We start from the raw sequence: 18,774 nt of genomic DNA on the forward strand, positions 1-18,774 counted from the left end.
AGCTCAAAGGGCCGAGTGGCCTGCTCCAGCTACCAACTTCCATGTTTCTACTGTCACTAGAGATTAATCTATGCAGAATAAGTCAGTAAACAATGAAATGATTGCACAAATAATCGGACGAGCAGCCCGATTACAGTAGCATAAACTCTTCTAGTTGCAAAAGTATCCTTACAACCTTTGCTTGCCAATCTGTCAGGATCTATTCTGAGGGCCTGTGCCTACTGAAAACTGATTTGAGACTGTCCAAGATCATTTCACCATAGATATCTAGAGAGTCTTATCATGGTTAGGACTTAATCTTTTATATCTAAAACAACAGTTTTCTGACATTACCAACCAGTACATTTAATGGCTTTTCAAACTGATTTCCCCAGATTAAAAATTATGATTTCAGCATGGAATTACCACTATGTTGACAAAAAGAGTTGAATTCCAATTTTAGTTGAGTTACAACAATGTAAAGAGGACATAATAACCCATGAAAATGAAGTGGGATTTTCTGTCTGGATTGCTGCTGTTATTTAAAGGTGATCAAATATTCTGGGTAGGCTTGAATATCATTGAAAATGATGAACATTGATGGTGCCTGTACATTGTCGACAACACTGTCATACAAATCTGTAGGATTTGCTGGATTTTTTGCAGGGGGGGTGACCATCCCTGCGGCTCCTCGACAATAGACTCCAGTAAGCACTCGGGCACGATATATATGCTTAAATCCGTTAGCATCAACTCTTGCATATGTTCCGCCAGCCGAATAATTTGCATGTACAGCAAAATAGGTGCCATTCCCATATGCTGTGGCTAAAAAGAAAAAAAAAAAAGAGGTCAATTGTGCATTCATTTCATTTGATATACTAGAAGCATCATGTCATGTTTGTCTTTTCCAGAAAATATGCTATAACCATAGGAGTTTTACATTCCCAGGTTAAGCACTCTTAAGACCTGCGTTCACTAAATCTATATTTATCCATATATGGGGAGGTGGTGGCGCAGTAGTATTGTCGCTGTATTAGTAATCCAGAGACCCATGCTCTGGGGACCCAGGTTCAAATCTCGCCACTGCAAATGATGAAATTTGAACTCAATAAAAATCTGGAATTAAAAGTCCAGTGATGTCCATGAAACCACAGGGAAGGAAATGCCATCCTTAACTGGTCTGGCCTATACGTGACTCCAGGCACACAACGATGTGGTTGACTCTTAACTGTTGCTTCGAGGGCAATTAGGGGTGGCCAATAAATGCTGGCACAGCCTCTGTCCCATGAATGAATTTTTAAAAATTAAAATGAAGTTTTGGAGCAGTGGGGTGATTTTAGTTTGATGTAGTTTTCAATGCAGAGGCTTGTCAAAAATCTAGTTGGGTGGCAAGTTTTTCCCCCAATTTCTTCTGCCCACTGGCCCATGTTGCAGCATAAATGGAGCAGTAATCATACAAAAATCAGCCACAGTTTGTTGAGGCGGCTCAAATTTAAGACTACATTTTTAAAAAACAGCATACGGATATTTTTAATTCAAATAGCTACAAAGATTTTAAGAATGAAGAAAAGATTGCAGTTCTGATGACTCGTAAATATCAAAATAATTATCACTGGTCTTTTCTGCATCGATACATTTTCCCTTGAGACAATAGGAATAATAATAATCTTTATTAGTAGGCTTCCATTTACACTGCAATGAAGTTACTGTGAAAATCCCCTGGACGTGACCAATGGCTTTTCTGCGCCGGAAAGCAGCTCACCGCGCACAGCGCAGCTTGAATGGTAACAGCCGGAAGACCCCACTCCCGGGATCTGCCAGCCTCGCAATGACTCATGAGATTCAACGCGATCTCATGAGATGTTGCGATATAAATCCTGCCCACAATAGGCGGGCCACTTTTTGGCAAATCTGCATATTAGAGCGAGGCAGTTAGTCTCACTCTAATGTGCAGATTCCCAAGGTACCTGAGGCTTTGGGATTCATCACCTTTGCCTCGGGTGTTGGGGGAGGGGTCAGGGACTCTCCCACTGTGCGTTCAGGCTGGGAGGGGAGGTCGGGGATCACTTTGGGTGCCTCGTAGGTTGGGACGCCATTTCTCTTACTACACTGTGGAGTTCCAGCGAACAGAGTTCCCAGTGTGTAAAATGGGGCTATGTGTGGCCTCAACCACGCATTACCCACTGAGGCCCCTTATACTACACGTGTTTCGTTGAATAGCCATGTGTTTCTCGGCACTGCAAGCGCTGGGAAACATGCGGCTAAACGCACTCGCTGTGGGACTTTGTTCCCATTTGGCTGAATCGAGCCCAGTGGTTCCTTACCATTCTTTCCCGCATAGCTACGGTTAAATCCAAGATGGCTGATTGAATCAAGTGTGTCTTGAGCTGTTCCGTGAAATAAGATCATTTCATTTATCGTGCCAGGAGGATTCTTTTCTTCCAACAGTTGTTTTCTAATCATATAATTCTTCCAAAGAAATGGGTTTTGTAACCTTTCAATCTGTTTAAGAAAATGTCTTAGTTATTTTTTAAATAAAACTGGTACTTGAGACCAAACAAAGTTGGCTTCTCATAAGCATCTACTCCCAAAATATTACCTCTTCTGTTCTCTCCTGATCTGCTGAGTGTTTCTGGTATTTTCTGCCTTTTCAGGATTTCTGAACTATTTTTCTAGCTCAATTATTCAGGGAATATCTGGAAAATTCCAATACCACCAAAGTGCTGGAAATAATGCCTTGTACTTGGTGGTCTGCATGTGGATTTGTGATGGGTTGGTTTTAACACATGCACATGAACTACACATTGATGCTTTTTCTGTTCATAACTCAGTGACCATTTTCATAAGTGGCTTGAGTGGCATAAAAGTCTAATCAATTGCTGCCTACACATGTGGAAAATCACATATGAAAAGCTTATACAATTGGATAGTTTTCTTCATGTTTATATCTGCCTTGTTCCATCGGGAAGGAAATAAATTGTGAAGTCTCTTCTGGAGTTCTCTCAGTAACCTTCCTGGCACAGTGGTAAGGTGGGGACTGGTTAATGCAGCACAGATTATCCAAGAAGTGATGAGGAGGTTTAAGGTAAATGGTGAGTTAGACTAGTGCAAAATAAAGCTCTTCATGATTTTTATTTACCACTTAAAAGGTAAGCAGTTTTCATTGCATTGTCTTTTGATGCTGAAATGGAAGTTGCATTAGACTCAGAACTTTGGAAAAGTCTCGTTATTAAATCATTGACTTATCATTGAACAGGTTTTGGGGAATTGTCGGCTGTAGTTTACATTGTGTATTTGGCATCACAGGCTGTGAAAATACATTTGTAGTAAGAGCATCCTCTGTGTTTGCAGCATAACCAAACTCGATCATTTGTAAAAGGCAGATCATGCGTGCCTAATCTAAATGAATGTTTTGATGAAGTAACAGAGAATGTTAATGAAGGGAAAGCACTGCTCATAAATGACATAAATAGTGGAACACAGTAAAATGATGCCAATTACCTGCAACAAGATGTCAGTCGGCGAGCAGAATGTGCAGATAAATGGCAAAGGATTTTAAAACAGAAAAGTGTGAGGTGATGCATTTTGGCAGACGGGTTAGGGAGAGGCAAGTTGGACTAACTGTCACAGTTCTAGAGTGTAAAGGGGCAGAGGGACCAAGGGATTTGTACACATAGACCGTTGAAGGTGGGAGGACATATCATGAGAGTAGTTAGCAAACCATATGGGATCTTGGGCTTCATAAATAGAGGTTTTCTGTACAAAAGGAGGAATTGCAATAAGTACACAAAATGCTGGACATAGGCAGCAGGTCAGGCAGCATTTGCGGAGAGAGCAAGAGTTAACATTTCAGGCCGAGACATTTAATAAAAACAGAAAGCTTACAAATGTAATAGCTCGTAGTTCCTTACATTTCTAACTTATATCTGTTCTGCTGAAAGGTCATGACCTGAAACTTTAACTCTGGGGTGAATGTTGCGGGAGCAAGGTGAGACACTGAAGAAAGTGGAAGAGGCATTATCGCAGCACAGTGATCAACTCACCTCGATGGGGAAGGAGTTGCGGAGGGTGCTAGAGACTAACAAGCGTCTGCGAGCCAAAATGGAAGACCTGGTAAACAGATCCAGACGACAGAATCTGAGGATTGTGGGTCTGCCTGAAGAGGTGGAAGGCCCGAGGCCGACGGAGTATTTTGCCACGATGTTGGCGAAGCTATTGGTGGAGGAAGACAATCCCTCCCGATATGAACTGGATCGGGCTCATTATTCGTGGAGGCCTATACCAAAGGCGATTGAGCTGCCAAGAGTAGTAACTGTGTGTTTCTGTAGGTATAGCATGAAGGAGAAAGTCCTGTGCTGGGCAAAGCAGAAGTGGGTGGTGCAGTGGGCTGGAGCTGGTATACGCATATATCAGGACTTTATGGTGGAGCTGGCGAGCAAGGTGCAGTGCGGCATAGTATATCCAGCCAAATTGAGGGTGACCGACAAATCCAAGGACTTTTATTTTGGGACGGCGGAAGCAGTGGAGGAGTTTGCGAAGGCAGAAGGACTGTGGCAGAATTAAGAAATGGTCATGTACCGATGTAGCCTCATGTAACTTTATTATTTTTTCACGACGTGTTGGTGTACGTACTAAATGAGTCGATGCTGCATATATTTGGACAAGGTATGTATTGGGTGTGTATGCGGGGGTTGTGTGCTAAAGGGGATTTCTTGGTTTTCTGGGAATGAGACCCAGGCGGTGGGGGCCTCTACACTGGCCGGTTTAAGCCAGCCAGTGAACAGAAGTGAGGTGGGGGGAGGGGCTGCGGCCATGGATAAACCCTCGCAAGGTTTAAGTTGATCCTCCCCACACCACCACTGTGGGCAGGTAGAACAGGTTTCGGTGAGTCTAGCCAGGGTGAAAAGTTGGGGAAAGGAACCGAGGTTGGGGAGAAGATTTTACAAGAGGAAGTGGAAGGGAGAAGTCTGGGAGGGGGGGGTGGGGGGTGTCTACAATTTATGGGTGTCATTCACAGTACTCTTTTGGGGATTAGATGGCATTGAATATTAGGGGGGCGGGGAGATGGACTATATATGTCAACGGTGACCAGGGGCGATTCCCGATTCCTTTTTTCCCCCCATTTTTTTCCACCTTGGGAGGTTTAGTTTTGTTTGAAGCTTATATTGTCAGGTGGGCCATTGTTTAGGGGGGTGGTGGGAGGATGGGATCGTTGTTGTTGGTAGGGGGATTGACACTGTATTCGTTACCATTTACTGTTTGTTGGTGGGGTGTAAATTCTGAAGAAATTGTGAAAATATTTGTATAAAAAAAAAAGGACCACATTCTACCTTTGGCATTATAATACGTGACAGGAGAAGACAGAAGTAGACAATCAGCCCGGCAGGTCTCATTCAGGCCGCACTAAATCGGGTGGGAGAATAAAATGGCGGCCAGAGCACAGAATCAGAAGACCTGTCCCCAATTTCATCTCTGGTTATTTTCAGCGGTGAAGGAATTGGGAACCCTGTGTGCTGCTGTTTGTAATATAATCTTTATCATTGTCACAAGAAGGCTTACATTAACACTGCAATGAAGTTACTGTGAAAATCCCCTAGTCGCCACACTCCGACGCCTATTCAGGTACACTGAGGGAGAATTAAGAATGTCCAATTCACCTAACTAGTCCTACAGGACTTGTGGGAGGAAACCGGAGCACCCGGAGAAAATCCACGCAGACACGGGGAGAATGTGCAGACTCAGCACAGACAGTGACCTAAGCAGGAATCAAACCTAGGACCCTGGCACTGTGGAGCAACAGTGCTAACCACTATACTACCGTGTCACCCAATAACTTGTCAGCACTGTTCTCGAAGAGGGCATTTAAAAATGTCTTCAATTTTCAGCAAGGCAATGGGCGGACAGCATGTTGAAAGCCTTTCTAAATCACACCTGGAGAGTGGAGGAATGTGGAGATATGAATCATGAATTGGGGGTAGGAAGATTCAAAGGTGTTTAAAAGTGGGCAATTAAATCATGGCCAATGCACCTAATGTACACAACTTTGGACTATGGGAGGAAACCTGAGCACTGAGAGGAAACCCATGCCAACACGAGGAGAACATACAAAATCCACAGTCACTCAAAGCTGGAATCAAAGACTGGGTCCCTGGCACTGTGATACAGCAGTGCTAACCACTATGCCACCGTGCCGCCCTGAATTATATCTAGATTTACTCACCCAGTTATGACCATGTTGTTACCTCAGACAATTTATATCATGGATTTGACATCACAGGCAGTAACAACTGGCAAGCGAAAGAACAGCGTTAACATTGTAAAAGTGGGGCAGCACGGTGGCACAGTGGTTAGCATTGCTGCCTATGGCGCTGAGGACCCGGGTTCGAATCCCGGCTGTGGGTCACTGTCCGTGAGGAGTTTGCACATTCTCCCCGTGTCTGCGTGGGTTTCACCCCCCACAACCCAAATGATGTGCAGGATAGGTGGATTGGCCACGCTAAATTGCCCCTTAATTGGAAAAAATAATTGGGTACTCTAAATTTATTTTTTTAAAACATTGTAAAAGTGGAAATGATTGGGTTTGGAGTGGAGTGCGGTAGGGAGTGACAGTTCAGGGTTTTACACTGATCTGTATTACTGGGCCAAAGTCATTGCAAGTCTTTTATAATATCTATATTGATACTGGCCTACCTTTGCCACTACCTCCCCCCAGGTGAAAATGGCAGTGCTAACACTGCCAGGCGGAAAGCAGATCATAATGTCAAGAAGATTCCAGATTCCATCATGAAAATTTGGCCCTATGACTCATGAGAACGCTGTTGGGAGAATTTGTGATGATAGCCTCCAAAACCCATTCTGGTCCTTTAACTGCCCTCAAATCTATTCCAATCCAGGCAGTAATTCAAAGGAATATTCCCAGTTTGTGAAAATATCCAGGTTATGTTAATATTAATTATATTTGTAGTTACATTAGAGGTGGGACAGCAAAATTGGTCTCTGGGATGAGGGGGTTATTCTATGGTCAGAGACTGAATAAATTGGGCTTGTATTCTCTGGAGTTGAGAAGAATGAGAGGCGAACGCATTGAAAACTACAGAATTCTGAAGGGGCTTGATAGGGTAGACGCTGAGAGATTGTTTCCACCGGTCGGAAGTTTGAAACATGGGGCACAGTAACAGGATAAGGAGCCAATCACTTGCACAACATCATTGAGGAGAAATTACTTCACTCAAAGAGGTGTAAATCTTTGGAATTTTCTACCTCAGATGTGCCGACATTGAATAAATTTAAGGACAGATTTTTGGTCTCTCAGTGAATAAAGGGACATGAAGAAATAGCAGGAAAATGGAGATGAATCCCAAGATCAGCCAGGATCGTATTGAATGGCAGATCAGCCTTGATGGGCCACAGCTAATAGTTGATCTTTTCTCTACATCCTAGCTATGACTGTAGCATTATATTCTGCAGTCTCTCCTTCCTTCCCCATGTACGGTATGCATCGTCTGTATAGTATGCACAAAACAATACTTTTCACTGTATACTAATACACGTGACAATAATAAATCAAATCAAATGGTCTTCTCCTGCTCCTATTCCTTGTGTTCCTGCATGTTGTGATTATTCAACCGCTAACAGTTCACGATTGTTATCTTTGGAACCAATGTGTATTGTGACACACTGGGATATAAATAAAACACCAATTAAACAGGTGATGAAGTGCACTTCATATTATGGTTGTGATGCCATGAAAGAGGATTAAAGCATGAAATACCTTCACAATCCCAAACTGATTCATTGAATTTCTAACTGATTTCTCCACGTCCTGATACTCCTGGGATTGCTTTGATAGCTGCACAGATCTGTGTTGTGATTTTTGCATATTATCCCAATGGCTTGGAATGTTGTCGAGTGACGCTCCTGCAGATGCATTAAATGAATCACACCATATTTTAATAATAGTTCACTGGTTAATTGAACTTTCCTTTTAGTTCGAAGAGGCGGCTCTCAGTGCCAGGATATGTCTCCACTTTAAGCATCAAATATTATCATCACGTACAAGATACAAGGCACAAGACAATGTATGGGCAAATGTATCGTTCCACTTAGTTACAAACATATGGGGCTGGATTCTCCGCCATCGGGATGCTCCATTTTGCCGGCAGCTCGGGGTTTCCTGATGGCGTGGGGCTGTCCCGCAATGGGAAACCCCATTGACCAGCCGGCGAAACGGAGCATCCCGACAACGTGCTGTACCAGAAATCTGGCGCGACGGGATCCATCCCCTGAAATATGGCATCTATTGATTGGTTCAATTCATTTGTCCAAGATGTTGTAATCACCAAAATGTTTGCAAATTATTTTATGCATTAGAAAGTTATTTAATGAATACATTGCCCGAACATCTCCAACTCCAAGCAGTGCCCTACCACACAACGTCATTCCTTATCACTTATTTCCAATTGGTGATACAACTATATGCAGTTTCGTATCGTGAATCAATGTGGACTTCTGCTGAATTAGGATCGGCCAAAACAACATGCCAGAAAGAAATCCACATAAAGTTATTATCGGCATGAAGCAAATGGAGTGTTCTGTTCCAGAGTACCACCCACTTCATCTCTTGGAAGAAAGTATGTCCAAATGAATAATCAAGAGTAATGTAAATGATGTTGCATTAAAAATTTACCTTCCGGGACTTTCGGTGGCGGCGATGTTTGAGTGAGCCGCACATTCGGCGGGCTCTCACTCCGGCGGGGCTTTAGGACTGATTCCCCGCGATAGCGGGACCACGGAGCGGCAAAAAGGCGGCCGCGAAAGTGCTGGAGAGCGGGCTGCAATCTATGGAACCGTGGGAGTCCAGGAAGCAGAGGAAGAGAGAGAGAAAGGGACAGAGGCAAGGAGGAAGCTGACCTGGAACTTTAGATGGCGGACAGACGGACCTTTCATGCTCCAGGAGATGAAAAACAGTTTTGAGTCGCTGAAGCAGGACAACTTGGGCCCACTTCAGAAGGCAGTGGATCAGCTGAATCAGAGGCTGGATGCTCAAGAGGTAAAAGTTAAGGAGCTGGGAGAAGGAAGGCGGCAGCGAAAGTGCTGAGGAGCGGGCTGCGGCACATGGAACAGCGGGAGTCCAGAAGGCAGAAGAAAAAAGAGAAAAAGGGACAGAGGCAAGGACCTGAAGAAACTTACCTGGGACCTAAGATGGCGGACACACGGACCCTGGACTCAGCAATCCAGCAGGCGCTGGATAACATGCTCCAGGTAATGAAGTCCAGTTTTGAAGCGCTGAAGCGGGACAGCTTGGACCCAATCCAGAAAGCGGTGGCTCAGCTGAACCAGAGGCTGGATGCACAAGATGTTAAAGTTAAGGAGCTGGGAGAGGCGGTGGAGGAGCAGGCGGATGCGCAGACGGTTGCGGCGCTAGAAGTTGACAGGCTGAAGGAGCGGCAGAGAAGACTGCTGGACAGAGTGGAGGAGCTGGAGAACAGAGTCCGCAGGAACAACCTGAGGATGGTCAGCCTCCCGGAGGGGGCTGAGGGAGCTGATGCCGCAGCGTTTGTAGCAGACCTATTGATGCAGCTGATGGGGGCCGAAGCCTTTCCACGACCGCCGGAGCTGGAGGGGGCACACCGAGTGCAGGCGAGGCAGGGGCGGCCGGGCGGACCCCCCCGCCCGATGGTGATTAGATTCTACAGGTTCGTGGACAAGGAGCGGGTGCTGCGGTGGGCAAAGAGCGCCAGGAGCAGCACGTGGAACAACAGTGTTCTCCGCATTTACCAGGACCTAAGCCAGGAGGTGGCTCGGCGGCGAGCAGCCTTTAAGAATGTCAAGGAGGTGCTGTTCAAGAAGCATGTGAAGTTTGGTCTGCTGTTACCGGCTCGCCTATGGGTCACGCACCAGGGTCAACACCACTACTTCTCCGAACCCGAAAAAGCGATGGATTTTGCGAGGGATAAGGGGCTGGTCCCGGAAAGAGGCCCCACGGACGCGAATTAGGGCCCGAGGATTACCGTGGGAAGGTACGCCGAATGGGCCTGGACTGCTGTTCAACGGTTTGCTGGGTCAAAGGTGCCAAGCGGAACATTTGGGACTCTTTCCTTTGTTCATGGACATTGGTTTGGTGGGTGTTTTTTTTTCCCTCATATTTTTGTTTTTTCCTCTTTTTTCTGTTTTTTCCTTTTTGGGTGGATTTGTACTTTTTGGGCAGCTCGCGGAGGACACTGGAGCCGGCTTGCTCCAGTGGGTTGGAGAGGGGGATGGGGCGCCGAGGAGGACGGGGAAACAATGGGAATGAGACAGGAAGGCACCGGAGTGTTGAGTCACCGGGCTAGCAGATTGGCTAGTCAAGGGAGTCAGGTGGTGGTGGTGGTGGTGGTGGGGGGGGGGGGGGGGGGGGGGGGGGGAGAAGAGAGATCACAGCCAGTGGATGGCAGGGGTGGGGGTATTGGGGGATGTGGTTGGGGGGGGGGGGGGGGTTGTTCTGCTGACGTGGGAGGGACTTGAAATAGGCACTGGAAAGGAGGTCGAAGGTGAAGGCAGCCAACGGGCAGGCCAGGAATGGCGCGACGCATGGGCCGGCCCGAGAAAGGCTATGGCTGACCGGCGTGGTTGGGGGTAGGGGGGTTGTGCCCCCCCCGATCAGGCTGATCACCTGGAACGCCAAGGGACTGAATGGGCCGGTTAAGAGGGCGCGGATGTTCGCGCACTTGCGGGCTCTGAGGGCGGACGTGATTATGTTGCAGGAGACACATCTGAAAGTGTCGGACCAGACCAGGCTAAGGAAGGGCTGGGTTAGCCAGGTTTTCCACTCGGACTTGGACTTGAAGTCCAGGGGGGTGGCAATCATGATCAACAAGCCGGTGAAATTTGAGGCGGAGGGCATAGCCGCAGACAGGGGGGGCAGATACCTGATGGTACGGGGCAGACTGGAGGGGAGAAGAGTGGTGCTGGTGAATATATATGCCCCAAACTGGGATGACGTGAACTTCATTAAAAGGGGGGGGGCGGACTTTAACATGGTCCGTGACCCGGCTTTGGATCGGTTGTGTCCCAGAACGGGTAGACTCCCAGCAATGGCAAGGGAGCTGAAAGGGTTTATGGAGCAAATGGGGGAAGTGGACCCCTGGAGAGATAGACAGCCGACAGGAAGGGGCTACTCGTTTTACTCGCACGTCCATAAAATATATTCTAGGATAGATTTTTTTGTACTAAGCAGGGATTGTATAGGGGAGGTAAAGAACACGGAATATTCGGCAATTATTATCTCAGACCATACCCCGCACTGGGTAGACCTGCAGATCGGGATAGCGAGCTACCAACGCCCGCAGTGGAGGCTAGACGTGGGACTGCTGTCAGAGGAGGGGATCTGTGAGAGGCTTCAGAGGTGTATGCAAAATTACTTGCAGGTGAATGACACGGGGGAGGTCTCAGCGGCGACCCTGTGGGAGGCGCTAAAGGCAGTAGTGCGGGGGGAGCTGATTTCAATTGGGGCCCACAGAGCCAAGGCAGACAGGGCAGAGATGGATAGATTGGTCAGGGAAATGGGTCGGATAGATGAAGAGCACGCGGAGTCCCCGGGGAGGTTTTACTCAGGGAGAGGCAGAGGCTACAGGCGGAACTGGGGAAACTATCCACGAGTAGGGCCGTGGAACAGCTTAGGAAGGCGAGGGGAGTGGTGTACGAGCATGGGGAAAAGGCTAGCAGACTGTTAGCGCAGTAACTCAGGAGGAGGGAGGTGGCCAGGGAAATAGGTAGAGTGAGGGACGGGGAGGGGCGCAAAGTGGAGGACCCGGCAGGATTGAATAAGGTATTCCGGGACTTCTATCGCAAGCTGTATACTTCGGAGCCGCCAGAAGAACCGGAGGAGATGAAAAGGTTTATGGACGGGTTAACCTTCCCAACAGGAGGTGGGGGGCGAGTGGATGAGCTGGGGGCCCCGATTAGAGTGGAGGAGGTATTGGGGGGCCTGAAGGCCATGCAGTCGGGGAAGTCCCCGGGGCCGGATGGATACCCAGTAGAGTTCTATAGGAAGTTTTCTGAGCTGGTGGGCCCGGTCTTGGCGAGGGTTTTCAATGAGGAAAGGGACAGAGGGACCCTGCCGCCAACAATGTTGCAAGCCACTATATCACTGATATTGAAGCGGGGTAAAGACCCGGAGGCGTGCGGGTCCTACAGGCCAATCTCCCTGATTAATGTTGATGCCAAGCTCCTGGCAAAGGTACTGGCGGTTAGAATTGAGGACTGCGTACCGGAGGTGATTGGGGAGGACCAAACCGGGTTCGTGAAAGGTAGGCAGCTGGCGGCCAACCTGAGAAGATTACTTAATGTGATAATGATGCCTCCGGCGGGCAGGGAGGTGGAGGTAGTGGTGGCAATGGACGCCGAGAAGGCCTTTAGAACATAGAACATAGAACAGTACAGCACAGAACAGGCCCTTCGGCCCTCAATGTTGTGCCGAGCCATGATCACCCTACTCAAACCCACGTATCCACCCTATACCCGTAACCCAACAACCCCCCCCCTTAACCTTACTTTTATTAGGACACTACGGGCAATTTAGCATGGCCAATCCACCTAACCCGCACATCTTTGGACTGTGGGAGGAAACCGGAGCACCCGGAGGAAACCCACGCACACAGGGGGAGGACGTGCAGGCTCCACACAGACAGTGACCCAGCCGGGAATCGAACCTGGGACCCTGGAGCTGTGAAGCATTTATGCTAACCACCATGCTACCCTGCTGCCCTTTGACCGGGTAGAGTGGGACTATCTATGGGAGGTGCTCGGACGGTTTGGGTTCGGGGAGGGATTGGATCAAATTATTATATCAGGCCCTGAGGGCCAGCGTCAGGACTTACAGAGAAGTGTCGGAGTACTTTAGGTTGTACCGAGGGACCAGACAGGGCTGCCCACTCTCCCCGCTGCTGTTTGCGCTGGCCACAGAGCCGCTGGCGATTGTGCTGAGAGCCGCAGAGGGATGGAAGGGGATGGTGAGGGGCGGGGTAGAACATAGGGTTTCTCTTTACACAGATGACCTGCTCCTGTACGTGTCGGACCCAGTGGCCGGGATGGGAAGTATACTGGGAATGTTGAGGAAGTAAGGCCAGTTTTCAGGATCCAAATTAAATATGGCCAAGAGAGTGAAATGTTTATGGAACAGGCAAGGGGCCAGGAGAACAGATTGAGAGGGCTCCCGTTTAGGCTGGTTGAGGAAAATTTCCGGTATTTGGGAATCCAGGTGGCACGAGACTGGGGCAGGCTGCACAAGTTAAATTTGGCCAGGGTGGTGGAGCAAATGAAGGGAGAGTATCGGAGATGGGATGCACTCCCGCTGTCGCTGGCAGGGAGGGTGCAGACTGTAAAGATGACAATCCTCCCTAGATTTCTGTTTGTTTTTCAGTGCATCCCGATCTTTGTTCCACAGTTCTTCTTCAAAAGAGTTAACAGGATGATCATGAGCTTTGTCTGGGCGGGAAAATCCCCGCGGGTGAAGAAGGCGATGTTGGAGAGGAACTGCAGCGAGGGAGGGCTGGCTTTGCCGAGTCTGATTAATTATTACTGGGTGGCCAACATCGCTATGATAAGGAAGTGGATGGTGGGTACGGGGTCTATCTGGGAGCGGGTGGAGGCAGCTTTGTGCAGGGGCTCCAGCTTGGCAGCCCTGGTCACGGCTCCTCTACCGCCGGCCAAGTACTCCACCAGCCCGGTAGTGGTGGCGACCCTGCGGATATGGGGCCAGTGGAGGAGGCATGTAGGGGAGACGGGTGCGTCGGTTTGGGCGCCAATCTGCGACAACCATCGGTTTGCCCCCGGGAGCATGGATGGGGGGTTTCGAGTATGGCGGCGGGCGGGGGTGGGCGATATGTTCCTGGAAGGGAGCTTTGCGAGTTTGAGGAGCTTGGAGGAGAAATTTGGGCTGGTAAGGGGAAATGATTTTAGGTACTTACAGTTGCGGGACTTTATTCGTAGACAGGTCCCATCTTTCCCACGCCTCCCGCCAATGGGGATCCTAGACAGAATAGTCTCTAGGGGGGAAGAAGGGGAGGGTAGAGTCTCGGGTATTTATAAGGTGCTCATGAGGGAGGAAGGGTCCCAGACGGAGGAACTGAAACTTAAATGGGAGGAGGAGCAAGGCGGGGAAATGGAGGACGGGCTGTGGGCAGAGGCCCTGAGTAGGGTAAATTCGACCGCGACATGTGCCAGACTCGGGCTGATTCAATTTAATGTCGTTCACCGGGCCCATATGACGGTGGCTCGGATGAGCAAATTCTTTGGGCTAGAGGACAAATGCGCTAGATGCGCGGGAGGACCAGCGAACCACGTTCACATGTTTTGGGCATGCCCTAAGCTGAGGGGGTACTGGGAGGGATTTGCGGACGTCATGTCCTGGGTGCTAAAAACAAGGGTGGCAATGGGTCCAGGGGTGGCAATTTTGGGGGTTTAGGAAGACCCGGGAGTCCAGGGGGAGAAAGAGGCCGATGTTTTGGCATTTGCTTCCCTGATAGCCCGGCGACGAATACTATTGGCGTGGAGGGACTCAAAGCCCCCGAAGACTGAGTTGTGGCTTGCGGACATATCGAGTTTCCTGGGTATGGAAAAAAATTAAGTTCGCCTTGAGGGGATCTGTACAGGGGTTCGCCCGGAGGTGGCAACCATTTATTGACTTCTTTGCGGGAGAGTGAGCGTCAGCAGGGGGTGGGGGGGGTAGAGTAGAGTAGAGTAGGAGGGATAAAATGGCGGGTAGTACCGGTGGGAGAGGAGCGGGCTTATGCAGTATGTTACGTTTGAAGTATTGAAAGTACATGGATGTTTGCACATTTCTGCCTTTTTTGCTTTCTTTCTGTTGATGTCTGTTACTGTTTACAAAGCCAAAAACTACCTCAATAAAATTGTTTATTAAAGAAAAAATTTACCTTCCGTTTTTGAAACCCGTTTCAATTTAATTGAATTTCCCCGATTGTCAACTGCAATTTCCTTCTTTAAGTCCACGGTATATTTTCTGTTCTGTGATTCAATCGCAAATCCAGTTCTCTGTTCCTTGAATGCCTTTTCCAACTTGAAATTTGTAGCACTGTCAAATGGTATGAACTGAGTGCCCTGTTCAAACTGCCATTCCAGCAAATTGCTGAGAAGTTCCTCATCTCTTCTTCTGAGTTCCTTTTCTCTGAGATTGTTAACCATTTCCTGAATAATAGAATAAGCATTCGAAACATCCTTAGCTGCACCATAAACTTTGATCTTCGACCCAGATTGTTTACGTTCCAGCTCTAAAACAATTTGCAGATCCTTCTGAAGGGTCCTTAATTCTTCCTGCTCCTTTTCAGAGAATTGAAATATGTATTCACTGCTAATGACTTTCTCATCGTGTTCCTCTGCCATTAAGTTTTCTATCCAGGTTTTAGCATTTTCTACAGTTTGTTTGGTGCCTCCACAGATCTCAAATAGAACCGGCTCTATCTCATCTTCTAATACAATATGGTCTTCAGTGACATACTGCTTCTTTTCTTTACTTGAATCCCCAAAAAACAATCCTGTGACTGCATCTAGGAATAGCAAAATGTTATACGTTAGAATAAGACAGTAATACATAATTTGTTTTTGTAAAATGTTCTGAAACTTACTCTTTGCCTTATTCCATAAGGATTCGGTTTCTGGAATATTGGATCGTTCACGTTTTTGCACACAGCTATGAAATTCATTGAACATTTGAGGTTGAAAAATGACAATGCGAATCTTCTGCAAAGAAGTTGGAGATTTTCGGTTTACCAAATCACCGACTGAATCAATCATTGCATCAGCAACTTGGGAAGGGTTTACTTTTCCTTGTCCTGTGGAGTGAAATAATATTTAAAATTTGGATACATGATCTGGCCTTCTGGTCACCTTCAAAATCATTCAGAAGTGTGCCCAAAATTAGTCCTTTAATTGATGGCAAGTCGAGGATTTCTACATTCATCATGCAAGTTCTGAACCATTTCAGTTCATGACCCACGACACTAAAAAGTTCCAGTTACAAGAATAATGCTGTTCAGGTGTAGGTTCATTACATATTAATGCTAACCAACAAAACATATTAATTCTAAATACAATGATTAAAAATTTACTTCTGCTTTGGTTATCTTCTTGCCCTTTTATACCTTCTTTTAACATTACTTAAGTACTCCTATTTTAACATTATTCATACATGGATTTAAGCACTCATTTAATATTACATGCATTTACCAGCTCACCAAACCAGCACTGCTAAAAGTGGCTGCCAAGGGGCAGCACAGTGGCTCAGTGGGTTAGCCCTGTAGCCTCACGGCGCCAATGTCCCAGGTTCGATACCGGCTACGGGTCACTGTCGGTGTGGAGTTTGCACATTCTCCCCGTGTTTGCATGGGTTTCGCCCCCACAACCCAAAGATGTGCAGGCTAGGTGGATTGGCCACGCTAAATTGCCCCTTAATTGGAAAAAATGAATTGGGTACTCAATTTATTTTTAAAAATTTTTTTAAAGTGGCTGCCAAGTCCTTCTTAGTGAATGGCATCCACTTTGTTATCAGGGCCTCTCTCTCAATCTCATCCCATTCAGCTACTGTCTTTTTCACTTCAGAGGAGCTGCCTTAAAAGAAACATTTGCAGCCAGAGAAATGCATTTCTTGACCGGCTGGCAGCTTGGTTTTAGTTGGTAGCGTTAACTCTTAGGATTAGGAATTGATGGATTTATTATTTTTTTTCGGGATTTGGGTGTCGCTGGTTAGGCCAGCATTTATTGCCCATCTCTAGTTGCTCTTCTGAAGGTGGTGGTGAGTTGCCTTCTTGATCTGCTGTAGTCCTCGAGGTGTAGGTACACCCACTGTGCTGTTAGAGAGGGAGTTCCAGGATTTTTCCCCAGCGACAGTGAAGGAGCAGAGATACATTTCCAAGTCAGGGTGGTGAATGACTTGGAAGGGAACTTCCAGGTGGTGGGGTTCCCAGGTATCTGCTGCCCTCGTCCTTCTAGATAGTAGTAGTCGTGGGTTTAGAAGGTGCTGCCTAAGAAATCTTGGTGAGTTATGACAGTGCATAGATGGTACACACGGCTGCCACAGTTCTTCGTGGTGGAGGGTTTAAAATGTGTATTGAATCCATTATAAAGACTGCGTACTTCCATTCCTGTAATATCTCCTGCTTCCAATCTTTTCTCCGCTCCAGTGAAACCTTCCTACGTGCCTTTGTCATTACTAGAGTGGGTTACTCCAATGCACGTCTTATTTGACTCACTTCCTCCACCGCATTCATATAGTTAGAACATTTAACCACATTAAAAGCACAACTTGTGCAGACTAGTTTTTTTGCAACCCCAATCTGGATAGTAACTATCGTTGGGTTTTATCTATTTTTAATGTATAATGAAAATATAAAATAACAAATAAAATGAATGAGCAAAATTCAAACCTGTTCCAAGCGCAGGGAAAGCAACTGAGGAGAATTTATAATTTTCACATGCCTGAAGAATTGCACCAACAAAAGCTTTTATTTGATTTGGATCTGTTTGTCCAACCATGTGAATTATCTTTTGACATTGCAGGTTTCCCGGATTTGTTATTATTATTCCATTGTTTGGCTGTGAGCCTTCAAAAAAAAATAGAGAATTATCTCACTGTATGGTCATTGTTACACTGAAATAATGGCAGAAGTGACAGTTCTGTAATTAACGGTGCAGGTTTCCCCTTATACTTTAACTGCTTTTCATAAAAACACATAGTGTAATTTTCTATGGTATCATCCACATTCCATTCAGAACATGACCGGGCAGTGGACCAATTTTCTATGGTATCATCCACATTCCATTCAGAACATGACCGGGCAGTGGACCAATTTTCTATGGTATCATCCACATTTCATTCAGGACATGACCGGGCAGTGGACCAATCAGTTGGGAATGGAGCAGAAGTAAGGGAATTACATTAAGATAAAGAGCAAAGATTCAACAGGACACAAGGCCCAAGTTAAAAGCAAGGACGGAATGGGCTTGGCTTCTCGTTAACTAGAAACTGCAAGTGGAAATGTCTGGGATACGAAGCTGGTGAGAATGACAGACTTGGTACATCAGAAAATACAACATATTTACATAATTTTACAAATTAAAAAAGCAACATAATTACTTACCTCACTTTTTTCTCAGAGGTACCTCAAGCGGGTGCTCCTTCTCCAGCTAGTGCCCATCGGGCTCAGAAATGAGGCGGTCTTAATTTGAATTATGGGCCTATATGGTGAGCTATATGCTTGCAGAGTGATTCAAACGCACTCTAGGTTTTATGCTCTGTATTTCGGGTAGGCAATAGTGATGAAGTGATAGTTGTGGGAACTACAGTAAACTCAAACACTGCACCAGCAGTAAATGGACAGAGGTTCAAAGGGAAATATCATTACTTTTAAGCAACTGTTTTAAATTCTGAAATGAGTGTAAACATAAAACTGGTGACTTATATAATTTAAAAGAAAATTACAAACCGTAGTATGTCCTCTGATTACTGATCAATCAAGCTGATGGGTAAAACCATTCCTCATAAGACATTTTGAGTTATTTTGTTGCTTCTCCTTCTTGCTAGTTATTTTATTGGCCACGCTTTTCTGACTGCTAATTTTTAATTGGTACTTTTGTACCTGCTTGCTACGTAATAGAAAGAAACTTGATTATGTTTCCTCCCTGTTCAGTTCAGATTTATTGCTATTTTATGAACGTGACAATTAAACCAAATTGGCTGTACATGGGACAGGTTGTTTTCAAATACTTAAATTTTTTTTTCGAGCAGCCAATTATTTTTTTCCT

General features: G+C 46.4%; 1 protein-coding gene across 1 annotated transcript in view; it reads right to left on the minus strand.

Moving 5' to 3' along the window:
* Positions 1–286: 286 nt before the first annotated feature.
* The window catches only part of LOC119962032 (protein mono-ADP-ribosyltransferase PARP14-like), a 71,512-nt gene continuing 53,024 nt past the window's right edge, over positions 287–18,774 (minus strand). Inside the window, 6 exon segments of the mRNA XM_038789797.1 lie at positions 287–804; positions 2,304–2,481; positions 7,751–7,896; positions 14,892–15,521; positions 15,600–15,806; positions 17,397–17,573. Of these exon segments, the coding sequence (XP_038645725.1) occupies positions 518–804; positions 2,304–2,481; positions 7,751–7,896; positions 14,892–15,521; positions 15,600–15,806; positions 17,397–17,573 (1,625 nt within the window). The 3' untranslated portion in view covers positions 287–517.

Source organism: Scyliorhinus canicula, chromosome 2, assembly GCF_902713615.1.
Source record: "Scyliorhinus canicula chromosome 2, sScyCan1.1, whole genome shotgun sequence".
Classification (NCBI taxonomy): Eukaryota; Metazoa; Chordata; class Chondrichthyes; order Carcharhiniformes; family Scyliorhinidae; genus Scyliorhinus; species Scyliorhinus canicula.